This window comes from Diabrotica undecimpunctata, chromosome 9 (assembly GCF_040954645.1).
Source record: "Diabrotica undecimpunctata isolate CICGRU chromosome 9, icDiaUnde3, whole genome shotgun sequence".
Taxonomy (NCBI): domain Eukaryota; kingdom Metazoa; phylum Arthropoda; class Insecta; order Coleoptera; family Chrysomelidae; genus Diabrotica; species Diabrotica undecimpunctata.
In genome coordinates, this window is record NC_092811.1 from 66,634,250 (window position 1) to 66,661,864 (window position 27,615).

Below are 27,615 nucleotides of genomic sequence, written 5' to 3' on the forward strand. Positions count from 1 at the left end.
TTATTTAAATTAAATTAAAATAATAAATATTAATTGTTATTGTAATAAAAAAGTTTAATTAATATAGGAAAATACTATATTGGTGTATATTAATATAGAAAATATATATTAATATAGAAGGTAACAAAATCGAATGAACAGCAAAAGAAATAAACCAGAACACGATAACTCATCCGATGAGGAGGAAGCCTTCAAAAGAAGCTAAGCTACGTTAAGAACACCTCCAAAGGATAACATAAAAAATCGCGAAATGGAAGAACTAAAGAAACTACTAGAAGAAATAAATAAGGAGATTAAAACGGAGATAAAAGAGCTGAAAACAGAAATGAAGGAAAAAAATAAGGAGATCAGAAGGTATATAAATGAAGTTAAAGAAAAGATAAAACTAAATAATGAAGAAATAAAAATCATAAAGTTGGAAATAGAAAGGGTGAAGGAAGAATGGACAAAAGAGAAAGAAGAACTGAAAAGAGAAAACGAACTAACCAAAACCGATAACAAAAAGATAACGGAAGAATTAAATCATCTAAAACACTTATTGGAAAGATTAGACAAAGAAAAAAGAAAGAAGAATATAATCATTAGTGGAGCAATAGACTCTGAAGACCCAAAAACGTTGAAAGAAGGAACGACTACTATGTTAGAAAATCATCTTGAAGTCAAAACTAATATTAAAAGAGTACAAAAAATAGGCACAAAAACATGCTTAATTGAACTAGAAAGCCAAGAAGAAAAAACAACAATCTTAAGAAACAAATACAAACTTAAGAATGTGAAGACCAAAAAAATATGGATTACAGAGGATCTCACAAAAGGAGAGAGAGAGAAAATGAAAGCTTTAAGAGATAAAGCAAGAGAAATGAGGGAAAATGGAAAAATGGTCAAAATAGGATACAATAAAATCACAGTAGATGGCAAGGAATGGAGATGGTGCTATAAAGAAGAAAAAGTAGTGGAAATAGAGAGTTCAAAAAACTACCAGAGCAACATAAAAAGAACCAAGCAGAGGTCAAGCAACGAATAGAGAAAGAAGAATTACAAAATAAACCGGACAATGATGATAAATGTTTAGTTTTAAGTAGTAATAGGAATAGGATTAGAAATGTAAATGATAAGTATGCCATTAGAAATATGACTTGTGATAGGAATATGGGTATTAGGCTTACTAACAGTAGTGATAATATTATAGTTAGGAGAATATCAAAAATGGGCATAGCATTAGTAATGTAGGTAGGGAAAAATTAAATATTAGCATTAGAAATAAAAACGGTAATAAAATAAATAACGGATATAATGCTAATACAAAAACCAGAGAGCATGAAATCAACGTTAACACCAACAATGGAGAAGAAGAATACAGTAATAAGGAAAAACATCTTAACAAGACAAATCATATAGGAATAGCGACATGGAATGTGATATCTCTGACCGGCAAGGAAATAGAAGCTACGGAAGAAATGGAAAAAATGAACGTACAAATAATGGGAATAAGCGAGACAAAAAAGATATGGAAAGTACACATCAATATCAATGAGAAATATAGTCTATATTATTCCGGAGTACCACAGGGTCACAGAGCAAAAGAAGGAGTCGGTATAATAGTTAATAAAAGAATAGAATCAAGAATAACAAACTACGAAGCAGTATCATCTAGAATAATCACAGCCCAAATAGAACTAAAAGACAAGATAGGAATAATAAAAATATACGGACCAACAGAAGGTAATGAAGAAGAGATAATGATAGAATTCTACAACGAACTCCAAAACGCATTAGACAAATTAAGAGAGACAAGAGAAAAAATAGTAATCTTAGGCGATTGGAATTCAAGAGTAGGTAAGGATATTAACAGGGGATTAGGATGCATTGGACAATATGGGGAAGAAACATTAAATAGAAATGGAATTAAAATGCTGGAATGGAAAGACATTTCAATGAACTCTCTTTTAGATTTATTGTTCTCACGGTGGAGAATTATAGTGTTAGTATAGTCCATGCTGGAATTCTGCCAAACCAATGACCTGATAATAGGAAACACATTCAGTGAACAAACCATTAACGACAAATATACATTTGTGGCTGAAGAGAGAAATGCGAAAAGCTTAATCGACTATATAGTCTATACGAGAAACCTAGAACAAAATATAAAAAACATCATAACGGAAAAGGAACCCGAACTGTCTACACAACACACGATGGCCACTGCAAAACTGGAGGATGAAAAAATGGAGGAAGTGGAAAGAAAAGAGTACAAGAAAGTAAATGTAAACAAACTAAAGATAAAAAGTGTGCGAGAATTTTACACGGAGGAAACTAACAAAAGACTGAGACAAATAGAGCGCCAAAAAGAAACATGGACAATGGAAGTAAGATGGAATACATACAGTGAAGTATTAAAGACAACAGCAACTGAAGTGTGTGGAATCAAAAAATATAATAAACAGTTAAAAAGGACAAGGTGGTGGAATAAAGAAGTGAAGACAGAAATAAAAAAGAAGAAAATGGCATGGAAAAAATACCTCGAAACGGGATTAGAAGAAAATAAAGAAAAATACTATAGGCAGAGACGATTGGCAAAAAAGACAGTCACACAAGCAAAAACAAAAACATGGAAAGAATTTGGAGAAGAACTTCAGGAAGAATATATAACAAATAATAGAAACTTTTGGACGACAATACGACACATAAGGCAGGGAAAACGAAAGGAAATAAACGCAGTAAGAGATACTTCAAACCAAATACAAATAAGTCCAGAACAAATAGCTAGGGTATGGAAAGAATATTATGAGAAAAAATTTGATACCGAAGTGATAAAGGAAGACAATATAATCAATGAAGGCGAAGAAAACACAGAGCCAGAGCAAATAAGTAGAAAAGAAGTAATAGAAGGATTATCAAATATAAAAATAGGCAAGGCAGGTGAAGATGATGAAATTGAACCGGAAATGGTAAAATACATGGGAGAAGAAGGAATAAACTGGCTATGGAAAATATATAAAGAGGCGTGGGAAAAACAAACAATCCCTAAAGACTGGCAGAACAATATCATCGTGCCAATATACAAAAAAGGAGAACATGTAAACTGCGACAACTATAGAGCAATATGTCTGTCATCGGTATGCTTTAAAATATATACGAAAATAATAGAGAAGAGACTGAGACAAGAAGTAGAAATGGTATTGGGAGAAGAACAAACGGCATTTAGACCGGGAAGACAGACAAATGACAACATATATATCATTAGAAACCTAATAGAAAGAAGCATAGATACGGGGAAAAAACTAGAATTAGCATTCATAGACCTAAGAGCAGCATTTGACACGATAGAAAGACATATTATAGGGAAATGCTTGAGGAAAATTAACGTACCTAATGCATTGATAAAAATTATAGACAGTACTTACAAAGAGGTAAAAGGAAGGGTACAAATACCAGGGGAAAGATCGGAAGCATTTAATTGGAAGAGAGGTATTAAACAAGGAGATAGTCTCAGCCCTTTGCTATTCATAATAGTAATGAACGAATTGGTAAGAAACACTAGAGTCAGAACTAATCAACTACAGACAATAATAGCCTACCGCAGATTACAACCGGTAACAATAGAGTCCTTAATGTGTGCAGACGACATAGTACTAATAGCAGATTCCGAGAATAAAATGCAGAAACTAATGGATATATGGGTAGAACAAATAGAAAAACTTAAAATGGAGATCAACGAGGAAAAAAGCAAGATAATGATAATCAGCGGCAAAGGAGATAAGGAAGATAATCAAATAAAGATAAAATGTAAAAACTTAGAATTGGAAATAGTAACAACTTACGAATACCTGGGAAGTATAATAACTAATGATGGAAAAATACACTGGGAAATAACAAATAGAGCAAAGAAATCAAACAAGTTATATTATGCGTTAGCCCCAATAATGGGAAAAAGAGAACTTGCACGAGAAACAAGAATAAAAATATATAACACAATAGTGATACCGACTGTGCTCTATGCAAGTGAAAACTGGACAATTCTGAAAAAAGATAAGAGCAGGATAAACGCAATGGAGATGAGACATCTAAGAAGGATAGTTGGAAAGACAAAATGGGATAGATTAAGCAACGAGACTATTAGGAGAATGGCCAACTAGGAACCGATAATGAACAAAATAGCAAAGAGACAAATGAACTGGTATGGGCATCTGATGAGGATGCAATCCAATAGAACAACAAGAAAAATTTATGAAGCAAAAAATATCGGAAAAAGAAAAAGAGGCAGACCAAGAAAAAAATGAATACAACAAGTAGTAGAGGCGGGAAAACTTAAACAAAAATCACTCGAGGAATTGAAAATAATGGCAGGAAACAGAAAAGAATGGAAGAGGTGGGTAAATGGAAATTAAAATAGCTAGCCCAAATCCGACACTCTGTTAGGGTAAAAGGAAGGGGAGAAAGAAAGAAAGAAAGAAAAAAAGAAAGATATATCAAATCCAAACTGTATGGAATTGAAGACGATAGGCCTAATTCTCTCCAAGAATGAAGAGAAAAGATCTCTGATTCAATGAGAGGTATTAGTCCAGAAACATTAACAAATGTTAGACAAAACTTTTATAATAGATTGGGTTATTGTTCTGCTGCTAATGGAGGCTTATTCGAACATTTTTTGTAAATACATTTCATTAGAATAAAATACGTTTATTTAGAATATTTTTATAGAATTTCTACCTATTTAAACATTTTTTGTAAGTACATTTATTTAGAACGTTCTTTTATGTTTGAAGAATTTTTACTTTATTTTCGAAAGTACGACATTGTTTTTTCAATAAGATTTTCATGTTTTACTATAAACACGTCTAATAAAGACTGAAATAAATGTTTAGTGATTTAAAGCAAAACGATATAATATCTGCATAATTTCAAATTTTAATTTTTAAAAAAGGATGAGAACATCGTGCCTTGATCTCTGATCCATCAGACTTTTATATTCATTTAGTGACAGTTTGGGTTATTGTTCTGCTGCTGTTCAAATCATAGTAGAAATTATTCTTGGTTAATAATTTAAAACTTTAGATGAAATAATCACTATTAATTAAATTATTTTATTCACATTTTTGCTTTATTGTGGTCAATCAGTTTTTACTTTATGCGAAATTAAAAAATGGAAATACGTCACACATTACTACGTTACACATAATAATTATGACCGAGGTGATTTAGCTCGAAGCTAACGTCTAAAGGTGTGAGACTATCGATAGTGGTAATGTAATGTAATGTAAATTATAGGTTTCTATCGATTATTTCTCACCTCTACGAGTTTCATCTCTTTTTATTTTACTAGGTAACTGTGTTTTCTATCTCTTACGTCAAAAAGCCGGGTGGTAAGACTCTCATCACTGGATATATATATATATATATATATATATATATATATATATATATATATATATATTGTGACAATTGGGGTTTATAGAAAATAATTTGTAAGTTATATACTAGATAATTTTAGATATAACAAGTATTTGGTTATTTTAAGAAGTTATATACTAGAGAATTTAATAAAAATATATTTATGTGAGGGCATTTTTAATAAATTAGCATATAATAAGTGTAAAAAGTTGTATTTTAATGTTGTAAATATATTTAAGTGAGCCATGTGCATAGGCAACCAACTATACAGTAAATTGACAGATAGAAATTAATCATAATACGAATATAAGTGGGGTTATAATAATAATGTTAGTTTAAAATGTTTAATTTATATATATTTAATGATTTAAATGTTTATTCTGATCTGAAAAGCCTAAATGTCAACAAAATTATTAATAGAAAAGAATGGAATTCTCTGGATCACCGGAGATGGCCATGTTTGGGAAATGGTTTGTACCAGAAAATTCAGACATGTATTTAATAGAACAAATTGGAACATGATCTCTTACCAGATGGTTCTAGAATATCCAAAAAGATATAAATACTCGTGATTTGGATTCAAGATGGCAGTTTTTAGTCAGAAGTCAGGCCAGTTCATTATGAAAGTTAGTAGACACATTTAGTTAGTGTAGTAAATTGTTCAGAATTTTCAAGAAGTCAGTCAGAAAAGTTTAGTAAGAAATATGAAAGTTAGTTGGAGTCAGTGAATCAAGTACAAATAGTCCAATTGTTTAATATAATTAAAAAAGGTATATTGGAAGAAATTAAATTATGTTATGGTTGGAGATTAGTATAAATCAACTTATAATAATTGGATATTGGTATATTGAAAAGAAGAATAAATATAAATGCTGTTTGCTGGTTTGCTTGGTGGTATATAAATGCTGGTGAAGAAAAATATATCTTAAATTGGTAGAAGCTGATAATTGGAAAAAGAAATTTCACAAAAACAAGGATAACCGAAGTACGAAGACATTCAGTGGTGATTAGAATATATATAGTGGAAAACAGTTCATTTAGGCATTCAGTGAAAGAAAGGTACAAAATTTTGTTAATATAATTTAGTTAGTGTCATAACAATTTCAATTTTGAAGATAGTTTGTTTAAATTTAACATTGTCTATAGAATTTAATTAGTTTTATAAGAACATCAATTTAAAGATAGTTTATTTTAAATTTACATTGGCTAGGTTAGATATATATGTGTGTTTCATAATAGTTATAATAAAGATAATTTAAAAAAGTACTTACAAACTAATTCTTTGAGAACCGCGATAAAAACCCTATATATTATATTATTAAAAATACTCATTGCTCATCATTCAAACAAAAAACACATCATAACAATTTGGCGCCCAACGTGGGGCTCTCTATTTAAAAGAATTAGTTTGGGAAGATAAGTGCTCTCATATAATTAAATTAATTATCAGTAGAAAGAAAAAGTATAGATTTTAATTTTAATTATATTTGAACAAGTAAAGTCTCAAAATGTCTCAAGGAAAGAAAGGTACAAGAAGCAAAAAGAATGAAGAAGATGTGGAAGTAGAAACACAACCTATACAAGAGGAGAGTTTAGTTCAAGTTCCACAAGATACTGCAGAAATGAATCCAGAAAGAGAGGAAAATGTCAATATGGCAGCTTTGATGTCATTAATGATGCAGATGAACAAGACAATAGAAGAGAATTCAAAAGAAGTCAAAGAAGACATGAAAAAAATGGAACAGAAAATGGAAGAGAATACGAAGAAAATGGAAGAGAATACGAAAAAAATGGAAGAGAACACGAAAAAAATGGAAGAGAATTATAGAAAATTAGAAAAGAAAATAGAAGATAATAATAATAAAATTGTAAAGCAAATAGAAAAACAAATGGATAAAAAACTTGAAGCTGCAGAGAAAAAAGTAGCAAATGAAATAAAAATTATACGGAATGACTACAAGAAAAGGATAGAAAATGAGAGGACAGAAGTAAAGAGGATTATTCAAGATAATAAGATAGATATAGAACAGAAAATAGAGTTACAGAAATGTAACTTAGAAGTAAAAATTAACGAAGACAGGAGAAACACAGAAGAAAAATTAGACGATATACAACAAAATATCCAAATAAATAGTAATCAAATAAGAAATGTGGAACAGAGAATAGATGATATTTCACAAATGAGAGACATAGGGAGACCTTACTTAAATTTAACAAATGAGACTGGGATTAAATTCTCTGGTAATATAAAAAATTTGCATCCTAGAGTATACATAAATAGTTTAAAACATAAATTAAGATTGGTGAATAATATTAATGATATTAAAGATTATATTAGAATGACATTAAATGACAATGCAGCAACTTGGTTTGCTAGTATTGAGAATGATTTAGATAATTTTCAAACATTTGAAAATAAATTTTTAAATTATTATTGGGGTGAATTAGAGCAAGCCAAGTTTAGAGAAATTCTATATTTTGGAAAGTATAATCAAAATTTAAAATCAAATATGGTAGATTATGCATTGAAATTGATAACAGTTGCAAAATATTTAGAACCACCACTTAGAGAGGATGAAACAGTCTTAAATGTATCTAGACATTTTGATGCTGATGTGCAAACCGTAACTGTACAAAATATTCAAACAATAGATAGTTTTATTAATTTTATTCAAAGAATACAAAGAGGCAATATGACAAGTAATAATAACAACAGAAAAAACAACAATAACTTTCAATATAATAAAAATGATAATCAACAATATAGACAATCATATAACAATAATACTAGGTATGGTGATAGTTTACAAAATTTTAATAATACTAACAGTAATCCAAATAGACAGAACTTTAATAATAATACTAGTTATAATAGACAAAATTTTAATAATAATACTAATTATAATAGACAACATTTTAATAACAGTACTCATAATAATAGACAAGATTTTAACAATAGAAGAAATACAGAGCGACCTAACTATAACAGACAGGTAAATTGTGTTCGAAGGAATAGAAGCTGCGAAGACAGGGAACGAAATAGTACAAGGCAAGAAAATGTGAGTAGAAGTCATAGTAGGGAAAGACATAGGACATCAGATCCAAGTGGTCAGATACAATCTGACAATTCTAATAATCAAAATTTTGTGCAGTAAACTTTCTGAATTACAAGTTAGGCCATTGCTATTATGAAAAACCTTCTGAATTTATTTCTTTAGATGAAGAGAAAATTATTGAATCTATTAATTTAATTTATATAAATGCTTTGGCCAAAAATAAAATGATTAAAATTATGATAGATACTGGTTCAGAAAGTACATTAGTCTCGGAGAATTTTATTTTTAATACATTAAAACTATCAGATATAATAAAGATTCCAAAAATTAAAATTATTGGTGCAAATAATAAGAAGTTGGGTGAAATTGATAAACTAGCCAATTTTAAAATTAATATTCTTAATAAAGAAATTAATATGCAAGGATTTATTGTCAAGGATTTATGTGTTGATATATTAATGGGAAATGATGAATTGGAAAAGAAGAAAGTAAAGATAGATTTTGAAGAAAAAATGGTAACTTTGGAAGGGCAAATAATTAAATTTATGCAGAAAGATGAGGTAGAAGAAGGAATAAGAGTTGATAGGATATTATTAAAAGAAAATAATGATGTTTATGAAGAAGAAATGTATTTTGATGATAGGGAAATGTCCCAAAAGAATGTAAAGAATAATTATTGTAGTGAATATTTAAGGAATGGAAATTTTAAGCAGATGGATGCCTACGAGGCGGAGTGCGTAAAATTGGAAGCAAGGAATAATGAGTACATAATGAAGAATAATTTTATTTGTAAAGAAGAAGATATGATAAAAGTTTTAAATTGCCCTGAAGAATATAAATCAATAGTCATTTCCATATTGCAGCAACACAAGGGACTTGTCAATAAAGAAAATAGAATTGCACAAAATTATATCCATAGTATAAAAGTTAAAGAAGAAAAAGATTTTAAAACAAAATCATACCCAATACCATATAAATACAGAGAAGAAGTAAACAAAACAATTAATAATATGTTAGAAGATGGAATCATTGAGAAGGCAGATACACGTTTTATCAACCCTATAGTAGTAGTGCGTAAAAGATCAGGTGAAATCAGGTTATGTTTGGATGCAAGGAATATTAACAAGATCACTGAAAAGCAATTTGAAGCACCAATGAGTATAGATGGAATACTAGGAAGAATTACAGGAATGTCATTTTTCACTAAAATTGATTTACAGCATAGCTTTTGGTTAATACCTCTAGAAAGAAAAAGTAGACAGTATACAGGATTTCAGATAGATGGAGTAGTATATCAATTCAAAGTAGTACCATTTGGACTTCAATCATCTTGCAGTGACCTATGTAGATGTCTTCATGATATTTTGGATCAATATGAACATTTTGTAATTCACTACATTGATGATATATTAATTTTTTCTAAAACGGCTGAAGATCATGAGAAACACCTAAAAATTATAATAAATAGATTAGACAAAGTTGGACTAAAAATAAATCAAGAAAAATGTACATTTTTTCAAAAAGTAGTGATATATCTGGGTTATAAACTTAACACTAATAACTTACTGATATATCCATTTTATTCAATAGACTTGATTTGTTAAATGGTAGATGGTAGATTTCATTATTTTGAATCAATTTGACATCATATTTATTGTCTGATACATATGGAAATTATTTTGTACCCTAAAAATCATAATTTGGGGTTAGATACAAAATTGATTCTATAAATAAATGTCTTTCTAATATAATAAAGTGGAAAAACTTACCAATTTATATTGATGAAAGTTATTTTGAATGGAAATACTTCCTAGATTTTGTCTATAAATAAACAGAACACAATATAGATTATATTTTTAATTAAGGTTATATTTTATTCTCTGATAAAATCCATTCTCCATTTGACATGACAGTTTGACCATAGAATAGCCGAACTGTGCTACGTTGTTCTCTGCTTTGATATAGACAGCGAACAGGGATGTATTTAACACATTTTAAATAAAAAAAAAATTGATTTATTAAATTTAATAAGGTATGAGAAAATTAATATTTAAAAAAATAATAAGTAAATTATTTATTTTAAATATTATTTTGGCGTATTGTGACAATTGGGGTTTATAGAAAATAATTTGTAAGTTATATACTAGATAATTTTAGATATAACAAGTATTTGGTTATTTTAAGAAGTTATATACTAGAGAATTTAATAAAAATATATTTATGTGAGGGCATTTTTAATAAATTAGCATATAATAAGTGTAAAAAGTTGTATTTTAATGTTGTAAATATATTTAAGTGAGCCATGTGCATAGGCAACCAACTATACAGTAAATTGACAGATAGAAATTAATCATAATACGAATATAAGTGGGGTTATAATAATAATGTTAGTTTAAAATGTTTAATTTATATATATTTAATGATTTAAATGTTTATTCTGATCTGAAAAGCCTAAATGTCAACAAAATTATTAATAGAAAAGAATGGAATTCTCTGGATCACCGGAGATGGCCATGTTTGCGAAATGGTTTGTTCCAGAAAATTCAGACATGTATTTAATAGAACAAATTGGAACATGATCTCTTACCAGATGGTTCTAGAATATCCAAAAAGATATAAATACCCGTGATTTGGATTCAAGATGGCAGTTTTTAGTCAGAAGTCAGGCCAGTTCATTATGAAAGTTAGTAGACACATTTAGTTAGTGTAGTAAATTGTTCAGAATTTTCAAGAAGTCAGTCAGAAAAGTTTAATAAGAAATATGAAAGTTAGTTGGAGTCAGTGAATCAAGTAAAAATAGTCCAATTGTTTAATATAATTAAAAAAGGTATATTGGAAGAAATTAAATTATGTTATGGTTGGAGATTAGTATAAATCAACTTATAATAATTGGATATTGGTATATTGAAAAGAAGAATAAATATAAATGCTGTTTGCTGGTTTGCTTGGTGGTATATAAATGCTGGTGAAGAAAAATATATCTTAAATTGGTAGAAGCTGATAATTGGAAAAAGAAATTTCACAAAAACAAGGATAACCGAAGTACGAAGACATTCAGTGGTGATTAGAATATATATAGTGGAAAACAGTTCATTTAGGCATTCAGTGAAAGAAAGGTACAAAATTTTGTTAATATAATTTAGTTAGTGTCATAACAATTTCAATTTTGAAGATAGTTTGTTTAAATTTAACATTGTCTATAGAATTTAATTAGTTTTATAAGAACATCAATTTAAAGATAGTTTATTTTAAATTTACATTGGCTAGGTTAGATATATATGTGTGTTTCATAATAGTTATAATAAAGATAATTTAAAAAAGTACTTACAAACTAATTCTTTGAGAACCGCGATAAAAACCCTATATATTATATTATTAAAAATACTCATTGCTCATCATTCAAACAAAAAACACATCATAACAATATATATATATATATATATATATATATATATATATATATATATATATATATATATATATATATTAATGTGATATTATAAGTCAGAGGTGCTTCAAGCAATTAATTAGCTAATTAATTAATTAATTAAACTTATTTAAATGATGCAATTATGATTTTATCACACTATTTAATTCTCTTATCTCAGGGTTATATTCGTGCTTCAATATCTATGCTTTACATATGATAGGTAAGGTCTGAGGGATACCGGAATAATAAACATATATGATACAAAATTATATATTGAAATAAAATTTACACTCAAATATCTTAAACGAAAAATATCTCATATAAGGATTATCAAAATTTTGTTCTACGTACGTGAACCTTTAAAAATTAATGTTATATACTATATAAATGAAAATTTTAAATCAAAATTGTTGTTCTATATCTCTTGATAAATATTTCTATCTTTTCTAAAGCAATAAAAAAAACTTTGTTGATAACGAAAAAAACTGACGAATGGTAAAAAAACTATCTCTCTGAAGATAAGTTGTCCAAATCCTTGTTCCTGGTAGCCTACACTATCTATTCTTAGCAGTTCCCTAGGTAATCCGCAATCTTACAACAAATTATTGCGAGCCCTCGTCTTCAATGATCTCCTTCAGATGCACGTATCGTTCAAAAGACGCTAGCCTCTTCTCCTCTCAAAAAACTGAATCTCTCGTTCCGGCCTGAATAGTGACTCTTGGAATATATAAATAGAAAAGTATGACTTACAATATTTTACTGGATCAGCTTCGGTCAGGATACACTTAGTCCACGAAAACTCACAAACATTCACTTCTAATGCTTACTATCACTTGGGAACCGCCAAAGAAACACGACTCTTCGCCTTGCACCCTTGAAAAACAACTGATTCTATTTTCTCCCTCAAAAATCCAGCTAAATTCTCATTCCTGCATAGCTATCTCCCTCCTTTTCAATGTCCTCTAATCAGAGTTCCTCATACTTCCCACCATCTACCATTTAGATGACAAACAACAATTTTACCTACAATTATAAATTTCCTAAAAACTAATCGGTTTCTACAAATTCTTAAGAACTAACGGAGAAATATAATTTCTAAATTCTACCTTATTGTCTTTATTCACTGTACAAGTCCATTTGGAAAACCCGGTCGTATTGTTCGCTTACTCCGTCACTCGAATATATTTTACAAAGAAAATAATTTATGCATATCTTTAAATTTTGTTTATTACAGGTAATCCAAAGATAATGGACTTTCATTTCTTCGAAATATCTTTTATAGTTTATTAGGTGAATTATTTGACTTATATTTTGTATTTTAAAATATTTAAAAGAAAAAAACAAACCAATATTATTCCCAATTTTACATAGCATAACAACTCCCCACCATTTGATTTGCCGAAAACTCTTTGTTAATTTTTTTTAATGACAAGTTTTCCAGGATCAAATTATTTCACTGTTATTAAAATCTACTCATGATACTGATATATGTCGTGAATGTTAAAAATACCCCGTATATTGCCTGTCTCTATGTGCGCTAATTCATAACTATTTACCCCATTTTCCGTATTGACCCTATATGGACCTTCAAATACCGGCATCAATTTAGCACAAATACCATTTTGTAAATTCGACACCCTCAGTGCCCTCACTAAGACTTTATCTCCTTTCTGGAATGTGATCGGCCTTCTTCTTCGGTTCCTCTCTTGCCTTTGGAGATATTTCTCTCCACTTCGTCTCAATCTTCTTTGCACCATCTCGATCACTTCTTTATATTGTCTGGGGGCGGTGTCTTCCCACGGTCTTGTAGGCATTCTTCCTTTTCATTATATATAAAGGCGTCTCTTTGGTAACCGTATTTGGTGCACAGTTCAAATACGTCTCGATCTCAAACACTTTTCTGTCCCAATGTCGATGATGTTCTTCAGCAGCAATTCGTAGAAATTTTGTGACTTCTTGTATAAAACGCTCCGAAGGGTTGCTCTGTGGATGGCGGATGCTTATAAATTTTGTATTGATGCCTCTCTCTCTTAACTCCCCATTAAAGCGTTCGTTCATAAAGTATGTCGCATTGTCCAATAAAATGTTGTCTGGTCTTTAACAACTGTTTCTGTAAAATCCTCTATCTTCCAAAGTATTTCAATTCCTTTCGTGGTTGGACATGCGTACAATTTAACATATTTTGAGAAAAGATCCACCATAACTAGTATGTGTTTATTCCTCTGTGTTGTTGGTATCAAATCGCTTAAAATATCAATGGCGACAGTATCCAGTTTCTTCCGCGCTACGACGTTTTTTGTGACGTTTTCATTTTTGAAGTTCCTACTTTTATACTTCTGACATGTCACACAATTTCGAGTCACCTCTTTGGCTATTGTATAGACCTGTCGACAAATGTAGTTCTCCCTGAACATAAGCCACACCTTCCTGCTTCCAATATGTCCGTTGTCACAGTGTAACTTTAAAAAAACTTCTTTTGCCATCTGCTCCGTGATTACATATAGTTCTTTACCATCGATCCTCTTCAAATATAAGTTATCTTGTTGTTCAGCCCTTTGCTTTTCTCTTTCATCCAATTCTTCCTGATTTTCCCTGATCTGAGCCAAAGAAAATAAGCCTGCTTCTTCTCTCATTATGTTCATTCCGACGTGGAGAGTTTTGTGATCCTCTTTGCGGAATTGTTCATCTCTCGTCAACGCATCTGCCAAGATATTGTCAGTTCCTTTGATATATTTAAATTCAAAATCATACTCTTGAAGTAAAAGAATGCCCCTATGAATTCTATTATTTACCAGCCTATTTTTCATTATGTGTACCAACGCTGCATGGTCGTTTTCAATGATGAATTTTGCCCCAAGTAGGTAAAAACGTAATTTATTTACACAAAATAATACACTGGCAAACTCTAATTCAGTGACGCTGTATTTTCTCTCATACGTTTTGGTTACACGGGAGACAAAACAGATTGGTACCTCTATGTCGTCTTGGATCTGTGATAACACCCCTGCGAATTTTTTTATGGAAGCATCGGTCCTGAGAATGAAAGGTTGATCATATCTTGGATGGTGTACTCTTACAGCTGTGGAAAATGCTCCGTTTAAATTTTTAAAAGCCATTTCTTGTTCAGTCCCCCATTTCCACCTGACATTTTTCTTAAGTAATGCTATTAACGGTATTTCTTTTGTGCTGATGTCTGGTATCAGCTTTTTAAAATAGTTTACCATTCCTAAAAATCCCCGCAAAGTTTTTAAATTGGTTGGCCTAGGGTAGTTATTTATGACTTATATTCTATCTTCTGCAAGACTAATCCCTTTTGTGTCTAATTTGAATCCTAAATACAGTATTTCTTTTTGGAAAAACTGACACGTTTGAATATTTAATATTTTAATCCCGCTTGATCAAGTTCTTCGAGAACAGTATGAATATGTCGTAGATGGCTTGTTAAATCCGGTGAGAAAATTAATAAATCATCTATGTAATGTACAACAAATTCTCCATGCCTATTTAAGATTGTGTGTAATGCGCGAACCAAAGCAGCGCATGCACTCTGTAGTCCAAATGGTACCATCCTAAATCGGTACACCACTCCGTCGATAGAAAAAGCGGTATAATTTCGACACTTTTCTGCCAAAGGTATTAACCAAAAACTGTGTTTCAAGTCGATTTTGGAGAAAATGTGTGATCCTGTGATTCGTCCAAATATGGCTTCGATGTTCAAAGGCGCTTCGTATTGAGCGATTGTGTGCGAATTAATGTTTCTTGCGTCTAAACATAATTGCAAATCACCACTCGATTTTTTTACGCATACTATCGGGTTGATATATGGAGAGTCACATCTTTCAATCACCTTGTCCTTGATCATATTTTCAATTTCCTGTCCGACGCTTTGCCTGTATTTATACAGGATTGGATATGTTTTCGATTTAAAATTTTCTAAGTTTTTAACTTTAAAGGAATGTTCATAATTTTTATCCACTCGGCTTTCTTCATTAATAAGATCTCCATAATTTTCTAAAATCTTCTCTATTTCCTTTTCCATGTTTTCTCCACATTTTATTTTTCTTTCATCCTCATTTTGTTCACATGTGTTCACTGTCCATAGTATTTCTTCACAAAATTCTGGATTCTCGTCCATAATTGCCATTTCTTCTCTGTCCTCATCCTTTATTTCTTCTTCTGTTTTTTCTTTATCTTCAATTTCCATTTGGTATTCCGAGCACCACGTTTCTACTCCTTTCATTTCTCTTATGATAACTTCCTTTTCTTCCGGCTTCCTTTCTGTTTTATCGTCGGTTGCCAATAATTCTTCTGTACCTTCTATTTCCTGTTTTTCTCTTGTCTCCACCTTGTTTTCCTGCTTTCTTTTCGAACTCTTCTTCTTTTTCTTCCTTCTCTTTTTCTCTTCTGATTGATTTTTTTCTTGTACTTTCGGTTTATCCTCTACAGTCATATTGATTTCTTTATGTTTTTCCTGTTCATTTATCCTTTCAAATTTTTTTTATATCTGTTTCCTTCTCTTCTTCTGTGTTGTCTGGTTCTGCTCTGATTTCCAGTTTATTTTCCGAAAAATTAATGGTAACATGTTTTTCACGTAATTCATCAATTCCCGCTATCATATCATGATTTAAATCTTCGATCATCACACATTGCATGATATAGAATTGGTCTCCCACTCTGATCCGTACTCCCAAACCTTCGTTTACTGTCGTCAATTTTTTATTGTTTGCACCCACTGAAGCAACCCTAGGAATCTTATACACAAATCTGTCCAAATTTAATTCTTTTACTAGTTTTTTATTGATTAACGATATCTCCGATCCAGAATCAATCAAAATTTTAATCGCTTTATGTTTTATAAAGGCATCTAAAAATATTAGATTGGAATTAGAATTTTGTCGTTCGTTTCCCGCCAACTGTATAAACTCTCTCGGGTGACAAAATATACCGGAGAGTTTTTTACTTTTGTTTAGTGGATGCTTTATTGAAAATCCTGTCTGGATTCATTGCATACCTCTTCTTCCTCGTTTTCTACTTCTACATGATTCATCTCCCTTCTATTTGGTCGTTGGAAGCTCTGATTATTTCTACCGTCCCTTTGTTCGTTCGTATTCCTATTCGGGGGATTTTGTGCAGCTCTGTTGCTGTTGTGATTTTCATATGTTCTATTTTGTGTGTCATTCCTATTATCATAATTTTGTTTTCTAGTGTAATTGTGGTATTCTCTTGGCCTATATTCATTTGTTGATCGGAGATGTCAATTTCTCTGGTCATAATTTGATTGATACCTTCTTTCCGGTCCATTGTATTGGCCATGTTGTCTTCTGTTTCTCATTTCCCTTCTTTTCGCTTCTTTTAATTGAAGGAATTGGCACAAACTATCAATATCTTGATAGTTTCACAAAATCACGTGATCCTCTAACGTTTCTTCGAAATGTCTGCTTATCATTTCTACCAGTTGTTCGGTAGAATATCTTTAATCTAGATATTTTGAATTGTTATATATCTGCAAAGCATATCTTTCTTCAGATATTCCCATTTTCTCGTGATATTTTCCATTCTGCAGCTCTTGGTTGATTTCCCTCTGTTTATTTTTCCCCCAGAAATAATTGAGAAATTTATTTTCGAAATCTGTCCAATTTTCAAACTCACCTTTGCTTTCATACTATAATGCTGCTTCTTCTTTCAGATCGTTTCTAATTGTTTCTTTGCAATAATCAAAATATCTTACATGTTGCAATTTAGTTTTCAAATTTTTAACAAACGGTACTGGGTGTGTTTTTCTAATATCCCCGCCAAATTGTATTTTCGCCTCGCTTGTTCCATGGATGATAACTTCTTTTCTCTTTGCTCCTCTTAGTTCAATTTCTGCAATATGTTTTTCATTTTGCTTTAATCTCCTTTCTACTTCTTTCCTGTCTTCTTGTAGCGCCATTTCAAATTTTTCTTCTAACTGATCTAATTCCTTTTTCTGGCCAATCTTGATTTCCTTCATCTTATTTTCTACTTTCTTTTCTTGTTCTCCCATTTTATTTTTAATTTCATTAATCTCTTCTATTTGTTGTATCAGTTCTTTCTTTATCCCCTCAACACATCCTTTAATTTCCTGTTCATAGTTTTCCAGACGCTGCTCTATATTGCTCATTGTTTGTTTTGTTTTTTGTTGATTTCTATCCATTGTATCCATTTTCTTTGATGTTTCATTCATTGTTTGTGTCTGTATTTGCATCATTGCTAATAATTTTTCTAACATCGCTGTTTCTTTTCTTTCCTCCATTATTGTAGCATTTCCTTCATTATCCGATCTTTCTTCAACAATCGTTTCCTCTTCTCTGTTATCCTCCTTCCTTTCTTGCATTTTGCTTTGACTTCTTGTGGTCGACATGTTGTTTCTTTTTGTTACTGTTTTTGTCCCCGCCAAATGTAAAATTTTACCACACTCTATATGTTGCAGAACAGGACAAATATTTCTCCCCAAATTTAATAAATTTTCACGACAAATATCAAATATGCAATCCGTAAAATTCGAATAATTCAAAATCAATATCAAATGTACGATTGGTAAAGAAAATAAAAACAAATAATTTAATAGCAGTTAATATCAACTAACTACGATCAATCAATAAATCAAATTTTTATCCACTGGAAAAATTGTCAAAATACTTTCAAATTCAAATTCCATCAATGTTATTTTTTAATCTCTGGACCACCTGTACTTATTCCAGATCTCTTTCCCTACCATCATACGTAAAGCTGCGATATTTTCAAGCCACCACGTTTTGGAAGCCAGTTAATGTGATATTATAAGTCAGAGGTGCGCCAAGCAATTAATTATAGCTAATTAATTAATTAATTAAACTTATTTAAATGATGCAATTATGATTTTATCACACTATTTAATTCTCTTATCTCAGGGTTATATTCGTGCTTCAATATCTATGCTTTACATATGGTAGGTAAGGTCTGAGGAATACCGGAATAATAAACATACATGATACAAAATTATATATTGAAATAAAATTTACACTCAAATATCTTAAACGAAAAATATCTCATATAAGGATTATCAAAATTTTGTTCTACGTACGTGAACCTTTAAAAATTAATGTTATATACTATATAAATGAAAATTTTAAATCAAAATTGTTTTCTATATCTTCTGATAAATATTTCTATCTCTTCTGAAGCAATAAAAAAAAACTTTGTTGATAACGAAAAAAACTGACGAATGGTAGAATAAAAACTATCTCTCTGAAGATGAGTTGTCCAAATCCTTGTTCCTGGTAGCCTACACTATCTATTCTTCGCAGTTCCCTAGGTAATCCGCAATCTTACAACAAATTATTGCGAGCCTCTCGTCTTCAATGATCTCCTTCAGATGGACGTATCGTTCAAAAGACGCTAGCCTCTTCTCCTCTCGATAAACTAAATCTCTCGTTCCGGCCTGAACAGTGACTCTTGGAATATATAATTAGAAAAGTATGACTTACAATATTTTACTGGATCAGCTTCCGTCAGGATACACTTAGTCCACGAAAACTCACAAACATTCACTTCTAATGCTTACTATCACTTGAGAACCGCCAAAGAAACACGACTCTTCACCTTGTACCCTTGGAAAACAACTGATTCTATTTTTTCCCTCAAAAATCCAGCTAAACTCTCATTCCTACATAGCTATCTCCCTCCTTTTCAATGTCCTCCAATCAGAGTTCCTCATACTTCCCACCATCTACCATTTAGATGACAAACAACAATTTTACCTACAATTATAAATTTCCTAAAAACTATTAACATGCTAATCGGTTTCTACAAATTCTTAAGAACTAACGGAGAAATATAATTTCTAAATTCTACCCTATTGTCTTTATTCACTGTACAAGTCATTCACTTGCCGAGTACTATTAATGTTAACTTAAAGAAATACACAATAATATGTTTCATTTAATTTGTATAAATGCATTATAAAGTGTTTTTATGAAGAACATTTGTTCGGAACAAACTGTAACTGTAATCGAACGAAGGTGATATTTTGGCATAAATTGGTAACACTTATTTGACAGTTGCGGTGTTGACTAATGTTAATAAGTAATGAAAAAGTGATGTTTTTGTTTAAGTATTCCATTTTACATCTTTATACGACGCATACAAGCGGCTCAAATTGTTTTTAACAAGATTATTTTTTAACTCTTGTTTTGTTTCTATTTATTTACATTAAATATTAATTTGTTTTGTTGTATAATCCACTTTTGCAATAATTATGTGATCTATTTGATTGAAAATGGATTCAGGATTTTTTTATACTTTGGTAACTATGTCAACTTCGATCTCTGTCAATGATAATGACGTGCAACGGTAAGTAAATTAGATAGACTATATTTTCATGTTTCAACAATTTTTTTTAATACATTTTGGACCATGGAAATTATCTCTTTTTCCCTCCTCGAAGATCCGCCACTGACTACCTAAAGCTAATAGAGCTACTCTTTTTCCATTTTGTATTATTTTATAAAAAAAATCAAGCATTTGCTCTGCAAATTGTATGTTGTTATATCTTCTATAATATTACAAACTGCTGTTCCGACCTACACCTACGGAACACACCAACTGTCATAAAAGGACATGATATGCTGTCATTGTTCTGCGGTGGGGAGTTAACCTACATTAATTGTACTGCATTATTCATATCAGAAATATACAATGTAATTTACAAATTACAAGTACATTCATTATTTCATTTCAATCCTGAAGACATCACCCAAAATATATACAAAGTGTGTACGGACACAACATATGTTTTGCATTGCATTTTCATATAAAAAAATAAGTTATTTATCTCGTACTTTTTTGAAGCAAGGTGCAATATTTAATTACTTAATATTATATTAATATTAAAAAACAATATTATAAATATTAGCACTATTAAAAAAAACTTTAATATATTATACATTATATTATTAAATGAATGAGTAGAAACGATTATATTTAATTTTTTCAAATTATTTGGCAAATAAATCCAATCGACTAGTTCACGAACTCACAAGTACGATTGCACGAAGCCATGAAATTTATAAGACTCGCTCGGTCTGTAGATCCTTGTATATGCTATAGATAAAATTACACCCACGGTTTGTAGACTTACTACGGTTGCCTCTTCCGACTGGGGTGGGGATGCTTGAGTTACGTCACCAGAGTACACAAGACTACAAAACCCATTCATTCGCGATTGAAACTGAATGTGGAGGGCAGGGGTCGTATTTTCAAATTCAATCGAATTTTTTCGTATACGGGTAAACTCGACTGAAAAATTTCGTGTACGAATCTGAATGTGTATTTTTGAACGTCCTTCGAAATTTTATACGTATACGAGAAGAATTTGCACCGGCAACACTGCACATTCGAACAAGTAAAACTCAAATAAAAAAAAAAAGAAGAATAATTGGCAGTTTTACTTAACATATTTTACGGTTTTGTCATCTAAAACAATTCATTTCTTGTAAATTAGCTCAAAGGAGCAAAAAAAGGGCATGAAATATGGTAGTTCAGTGTCGGCCGAACAAAAAAAGAGCCATTTAATCCTATCAACTTCATTGTGAGGGGATTTGTTAATCTGTACAATTTTTGAAATTGTACATTAGAATAGTTCTCTAGAAGGTTAAGAAAGGGATGGTAAACTCTACCTCTCTGTTCCGCTAATATTTCCGCGTCTACAAGGGCATTAACTATATCTCTTTCTTTGAAAAATTATTTAAACTAACTATTGAAAACAAAGTTTAATGTAAAAATATTGTATACAACAACGATTAAAAACGATCAGCAGAAATCTTATCTGACTTTCACGGGCCCAATGACAACTGAAATAACAATTACTTTAATCGTATACGAGCATCGATATTCGAATGGTTCAGACCCATTCGAGTCGCCGTATACGAAAAAATTCGTACACGCAGTGTTCGAAAATACACAAAATTGGATTTTGAGCGAATTTCTTCTAATTTCGTATGCGAAATATGCTCGAATGAATTCGAAAATACGACCCCAGGTCGATTGCAGTGTTGATTGGTTGAAGGGGAAGAATTACGTCACGAGAGTACAGTTTCGGACTTAATGTTCATTGGTTAGGCGGAAGAGGCAACCGTAGTAAGTTTACAAACCGTGAATTACACCTAGATTGGTAACAGGGATAGCCAAGGTCAAATCACGTTCGGATTTTGCTCCCATTCGTTTGGCGGCGCTGCTAGTTTCGTTCCTGCGCGGAGGGAGTGTGCTGTGGTCAATTCAAAGTTGAGTTTATGACGAATACGGCGCCATATTTGTATTTGTTTTATTTTTTATAATTTAAAATTTTTTATGCAAGTAGTTCAAAAAGGTACAATTTTAGACGATTTTTTATTATGGCATTGAACACATATGGAATACCAATGGAAAAACGAATAAATGAACAAAGAAGATCTTGTGTTCTAGATTGCATGGATACTACTATACTCGGTTCGCTATCTCTGTCCCGAACTGTCTAGTGAATTTGGTAATTATTTTTTTGCCAAGTTAGTTACTTTTTGACAGACTCGAAGTGGCTGGAAATTACTATACAACCAAGCACACGTATTTATAGCCAATATTCATAGTAAACAAACTTAATAGTATGTAAAATAGAACTTTACAAATTACCGACAATCAATATTTATTTATTTGCACCATATATAATAAATAGTTATGTTAAATTATAACAACTAAAATATATCTTTTAAATATATACTACCCAAAATGTTATGGGTTTAGTATACACTTTCACTATTTAGAATAATTCCCCTTTTTTTTTATCAAAGAAAGAAGTCTGCAATAGTAGTATACTTGAGCTATTAATACTGAGAAGTAGGAATTGTTGTGTTGTAGGTTTTCGACAATGAATCTGTCAAAATATGCCCGAGCTAAGCGAATGGAGTATAGCAAGCATTACCGTTTTCCAAGTCCACGAAATTATATGGATATGTTTGATAAATGGGTGAGTGCTGTTAAGAGGCCTAAATTGTAAATGTATGCGACTAAAATTGTAGTAAAATGTCTTTTTGCAGAATTAGGCTTCTATTCACATAAAACTTGACATAAGAATGACAAAACAATTATTTAAATACTGACTACATTAAGAAAACTAAATTATACTACACTTGGCTTGTATTATTTCCTTTACTTTAAAATGAGTTCACAATCCTAGGCAATATTACTAAACTTTTGAATTTTGCGCCATGTATATATAGTTACGGTCCCAGTCACTAGGTGATGCGCCAATTATTGTTTTATTCGTTAACACGGAAGTTTCAAGGTATTTTCAAATATATAGTAGTATATTTCAAGTATAATCAAAATTTTAAAATGTATTTTTTATTTTATATGTTATATATTATATGTGTGTTATTAATGTTGAGTGTCAAAGCTTTATATAAATAATCTCAACGACTAGTAAGTTGCACTGACGAATTGTGATATATTGTAAATATTTACACATTCCTCTTATTACAGTGTTTTGAAAAAGGATTAAAACAATTCCGAAAGCTAGAACAAAAGTCAAAAGAGTGTTTCGGTAACATTCCGGCCAAACTTCTGACTGCAGCCCTAATAAATTGAGTTATATATATATATATATATATATATATATATATATATATATATATATATATATATATATATATATATATATATGAAAATTACTGAGTTCTCGGGAAGAACCGCGTTGAGAATTTAAAACTCGACGTTTCGGCACCCATTTTGGAGCCATTATCAAGAGGGATACGGTTCGGTTCGAACCACAAAACTCATACAAACCGCTATCTCAATGCCCAGTCACATCATCACCCCGCCCAACTTAATTCAGTCATCAACACTCTTATTTCCCGTTCCATAAGACTTAGCGACAACAATCACAGGTCATCCGAAATCAATTCAATAAGACAAACACTCCTACAAAACGGCTACCACAAAACCCAAATCAATACAAGCATTCAAAAACTTCTAAACCCCATTCCATCCAAAAAAGAAACCTTGCCGCCGGATCAACCCAAAATCTTGCTACCTTTTATTAAAGGTGTCACTGACAAGATCAGTAGAACTCTTATCCCTCTTAATATCAAAACCATCTTCACCACTCACTCCAAATTGTCCAATCTCGTTAGATCCGTAAAAGACCAAATCCCCAATGAAAACCATGGTGTCTACGAGATACCTTGTTCCAGTTGCCCACGTACATACGTAGGACAGACAAACCGACGAATCCATAACCGTATTTACGAACATTCTCTATCAGTAAAACATTCCGATACCACTTCAGCCCTAGCCCAACATCATATTCAGACAGGCCACAAAATAGATTTCGAAAAAGCAAAAACCATCGCTCCCATCCGCTCATTAAAAGCGAGAATCATTCGTGAAGCTATCGAAATCGAAAAACGGCCTCACAGCTTGAACACGCGCGATGACGCGAAACGATTGCCGGCAACATGGCGACCCCTTCTTCAGCGACCTCCCGCCCACACCGCTCAGGCCACGTCAGTTCAGACCACGTCAGCGCATACCGTTCCCGCGCATACAGCGAGTATAAAAGCAGCCACACAGGGTAAGACCGGTTGTCACTCGACACTGGGGAGTAGGCAGATTGAGACCTCAGTGCCGAGAGACAGTTCTTGCAATATAGAACACGATACTGGTGCGTCTCGAGTGAGGGGAGTAGGCAGATTGAGACCCCGAACTCGAACCGAACCGTATCCCTCTTGATAATGGCTCCAAAATGGGTGCCGAAACGTCGAGTTTTAAATTCTCAACGCGGTTCTTCCCGAGAACTCAGTAATTTTCATTTATCTGACCGCGGTTCTTCCCGAGAACTCAGTAATTTTCATTTATCTGACCGCGGAAACTTATCCGATTATATATATATATATATATATATATATATATATATATATATATATATATATATATATATATATATATATATATATATATATATATATATATATACTACGATCCAAACGAAGCACACTTTTGTGTAATCTCACTTTTTTAGAACGCTGCCGCGACGAGGACATAATTCCTAAAAGCATGAAGCTTACGTTTCATAAAAAGACTTATAAAACTAAAAACATCTTAAGAAGGGCCAGTTTTGCACTTATTAGGGAAGCTATCCATGACACGAGGCGGGATATCGACAAAGTCAATTCAGAATTACTAGAGCTACACCTAGTTCTAAGTAATAGTTTACATCCAATACTATGGAATACACTGGAAACACTATCCAACTTTCGAGCAGAGACAAACGCCGACTTAACAAAAATAAAACAACTGAAAAAGTTCAATAGTCTAACAGCCGAACAAAGACCGAGAAAAAAGGAAACACCACCGACGGAAACACACAAATTGGTTTACAATTTTTCGAATCTCGAATTAAATGAGGCCACAACGAGTGTTCTGTCAAAAGGATTTAATTTCGCCGTAGCACCCGCACGAATCCCTGTTGAAAACATTATCAGCGAAGTAGAAAGTTCCATTACCAATATACCTCCGGAAACAGCTGAGATCATACGCCAAGACGTATCGCAGATATTACGGACAGCCAAACCACCAAAAAGAAATTTAACACGTGAGGAAAAAGAGGCGTTGCGAGATTTGCAGAAAAACAAAGAAATAATCGTCCTTCCAGCGGACAAAGGTAACGCCACGGTAGTAATGAATATAGATGACTACGACAAAAAATTAACAGATCTTCTAAACGACACAGCATACGAAAAAATTGCCACAGATCCAACAACGTATCTAGAAAAAACAACGAAGGCCAAGATCAAAGTTTCAAACATAAAAAAGGAGGATCAGCCCAAGCTGATTCCACGCGAAAAATCATCTAGGTGCCCTAAGCTCTACGGTTTACCAAAAGTTCATAAAGTTGGGATGCCACTACGACCAATAGTTAGTTCAATCGGATCACCCACACAGCCGCTCGCAAAGTTCTTAGCCAATCAGTTACAACCGTACGCAGAGGAAGCGGATTCTTACGTCAAGAACGCAGGCCACTTCATCGAGCGTATAAAGGACGTGACTCTTGACCCGGGACATTTGCTAGTGAGTTTTGACGTGGTGTCACTTTTTACTAACGTCCCAGTAGAAGAATCGTTAGAGATTATAGGAAAAAAATACCCAATACCACCGGATACACTAAACCTAACGAGACACTGCCTCAACAACACATATTTCATATACAAAGACCAAAGGTACAAACAAGTCGAGGGAGCACCCATGGGTTCACCACTGTCACCGGTGATAGCAAATCTGTTTATGCAAGAAATAGAAATACGAGCAATAACAACGGCAGAGTATAAACCGAAACTATGGTTGAGATACGTGGACGACACCTTCATTATCTGGACACATGGGGAAGAAAAACTAAATACATTCCTAAATCACATTAACACCATCCACCCCAAAATTCAGTTTACTATGGAACTAGAGAAAGACCAACAGCTACCGTTTTTGGATGTTTTAATAATCAAGAAAACAGATGGAACTTTAGGATACACGGTATACAGAAAACCAACACACACCGACAGATATCTACACGCTGACTCACACCACCATCCTGCACAACTGCAGTCAGTCATCAAAACCCTGACTATAAGATCAGAAAGATTAACAGATGAAGAACACAGGAACAAAGAAATGAATACGGTCAAAACAGCATTAAGAAAAAATGGCTTCACCACGTACACAATTGAAAAAGCCCAAAAATCACAAGGAGGAAAAAGCAAAAAATCAACAGAAGAAAAAGAAAAACCTATTGCTAAGACGATTTTACCGTACGTGAAGGGCACTACGGAAAAAATCAGTAGAGTCCTAAGAAAACATAAAATAGAGACAATATTCAACACGGATAAGAAAATTTCTAATATGCTTAACTCCGCAAAAACCAAAATCCCACTAGAAAACCAAGGAGTGTACAAGATTCCCTGTGGAGACTGCGACAAATCCTACATCGGACAGACTAATCGAAGAATTCAAGTAAGACGAGAAGAACATCGAAACGCTATTGCAAAGCAAGAAAAGACATCTTCCCTTGCACAACATGCCCTAACAACAGGACACACAATCGATCTAGAACAGACAACAATGCTAGCGAACATCGAACACAAAACCAAGCGAATAATCAGGGAAGCCATAGAAATAGAAAAATATCCAAATAACCTAAACACTCGAGATGATGATATATATATATATATATATATATATATATATATATATATATATATATATATATATATATATATATGTATATATATATATATATATGTATATATATATATATATATATATATATATATATGTATATATATATATATATATATATGTATATATATATGTATATGTATATATATATATATATATATATATATATATATATATATATATATATATATATATATATATATATATATAATTATATATGTATCTAAACTTCATTCTTCTAGAACTAAATCATTTAATTTTTCTGTTTCCAACTTAGCAGAGTTCTTGTGTTCTCTGTGAGTAGAACGCCAGACTGTAAGAGTTCTCACTGACCGCTGGTAGTTTGTGTTATTAGATTAGGGTGTAAGTGCTACAAAGAACTCAGAATTTCTGGCCGATGTTTGTTGCTTATTAGGCTTTTATTTGATATTAGAATTACAAACAAATTATTTAAATACTGACAAGATTTTGTCACAAAAT

General features: G+C 31.7%; 1 protein-coding gene across 1 annotated transcript; it reads left to right on the plus strand.

The window, feature by feature from the left end:
* Nucleotides 1-250: 250 nt before the first annotated feature.
* On the plus strand, nt 251-27,383 carry LOC140451031 (uncharacterized). The gene is made up of 4 exons (XM_072544745.1): nt 251-679; nt 23,392-23,452; nt 24,929-26,433; nt 27,378-27,383. The coding sequence occupies exons 1-4, from the start codon at nt 251-253 to the stop codon at nt 27,381-27,383; spliced, it is 2,001 nt and encodes a 666-aa protein (XP_072400846.1).
* Nucleotides 27,384-27,615: the final 232 nt, after the last annotated feature.

What these genes read in the sequence shown, in the direction of transcription:
- LOC140451031 (XM_072544745.1), top strand. Translation starts at nt 251, where the DNA reads ATGGAAGAACTAAAGAAACTACTAGAAGAAATAAATAAGGAGATTAAA. An exon ending in TCAAAACTAATATTAAAAGA is followed by an intron (nt 680 to 23,391) that starts GTACAAAAAATA and finishes CTCTTATTACAG; the next exon opens with TGTTTTGAAAAAGGATTAAA. An exon ending in AAAGTCAAAAGAGTGTTTCG is followed by an intron (nt 23,453 to 24,928) that starts GTAACATTCCGG and finishes TCACTTTTTTAG; the next exon opens with AACGCTGCCGCGACGAGGAC.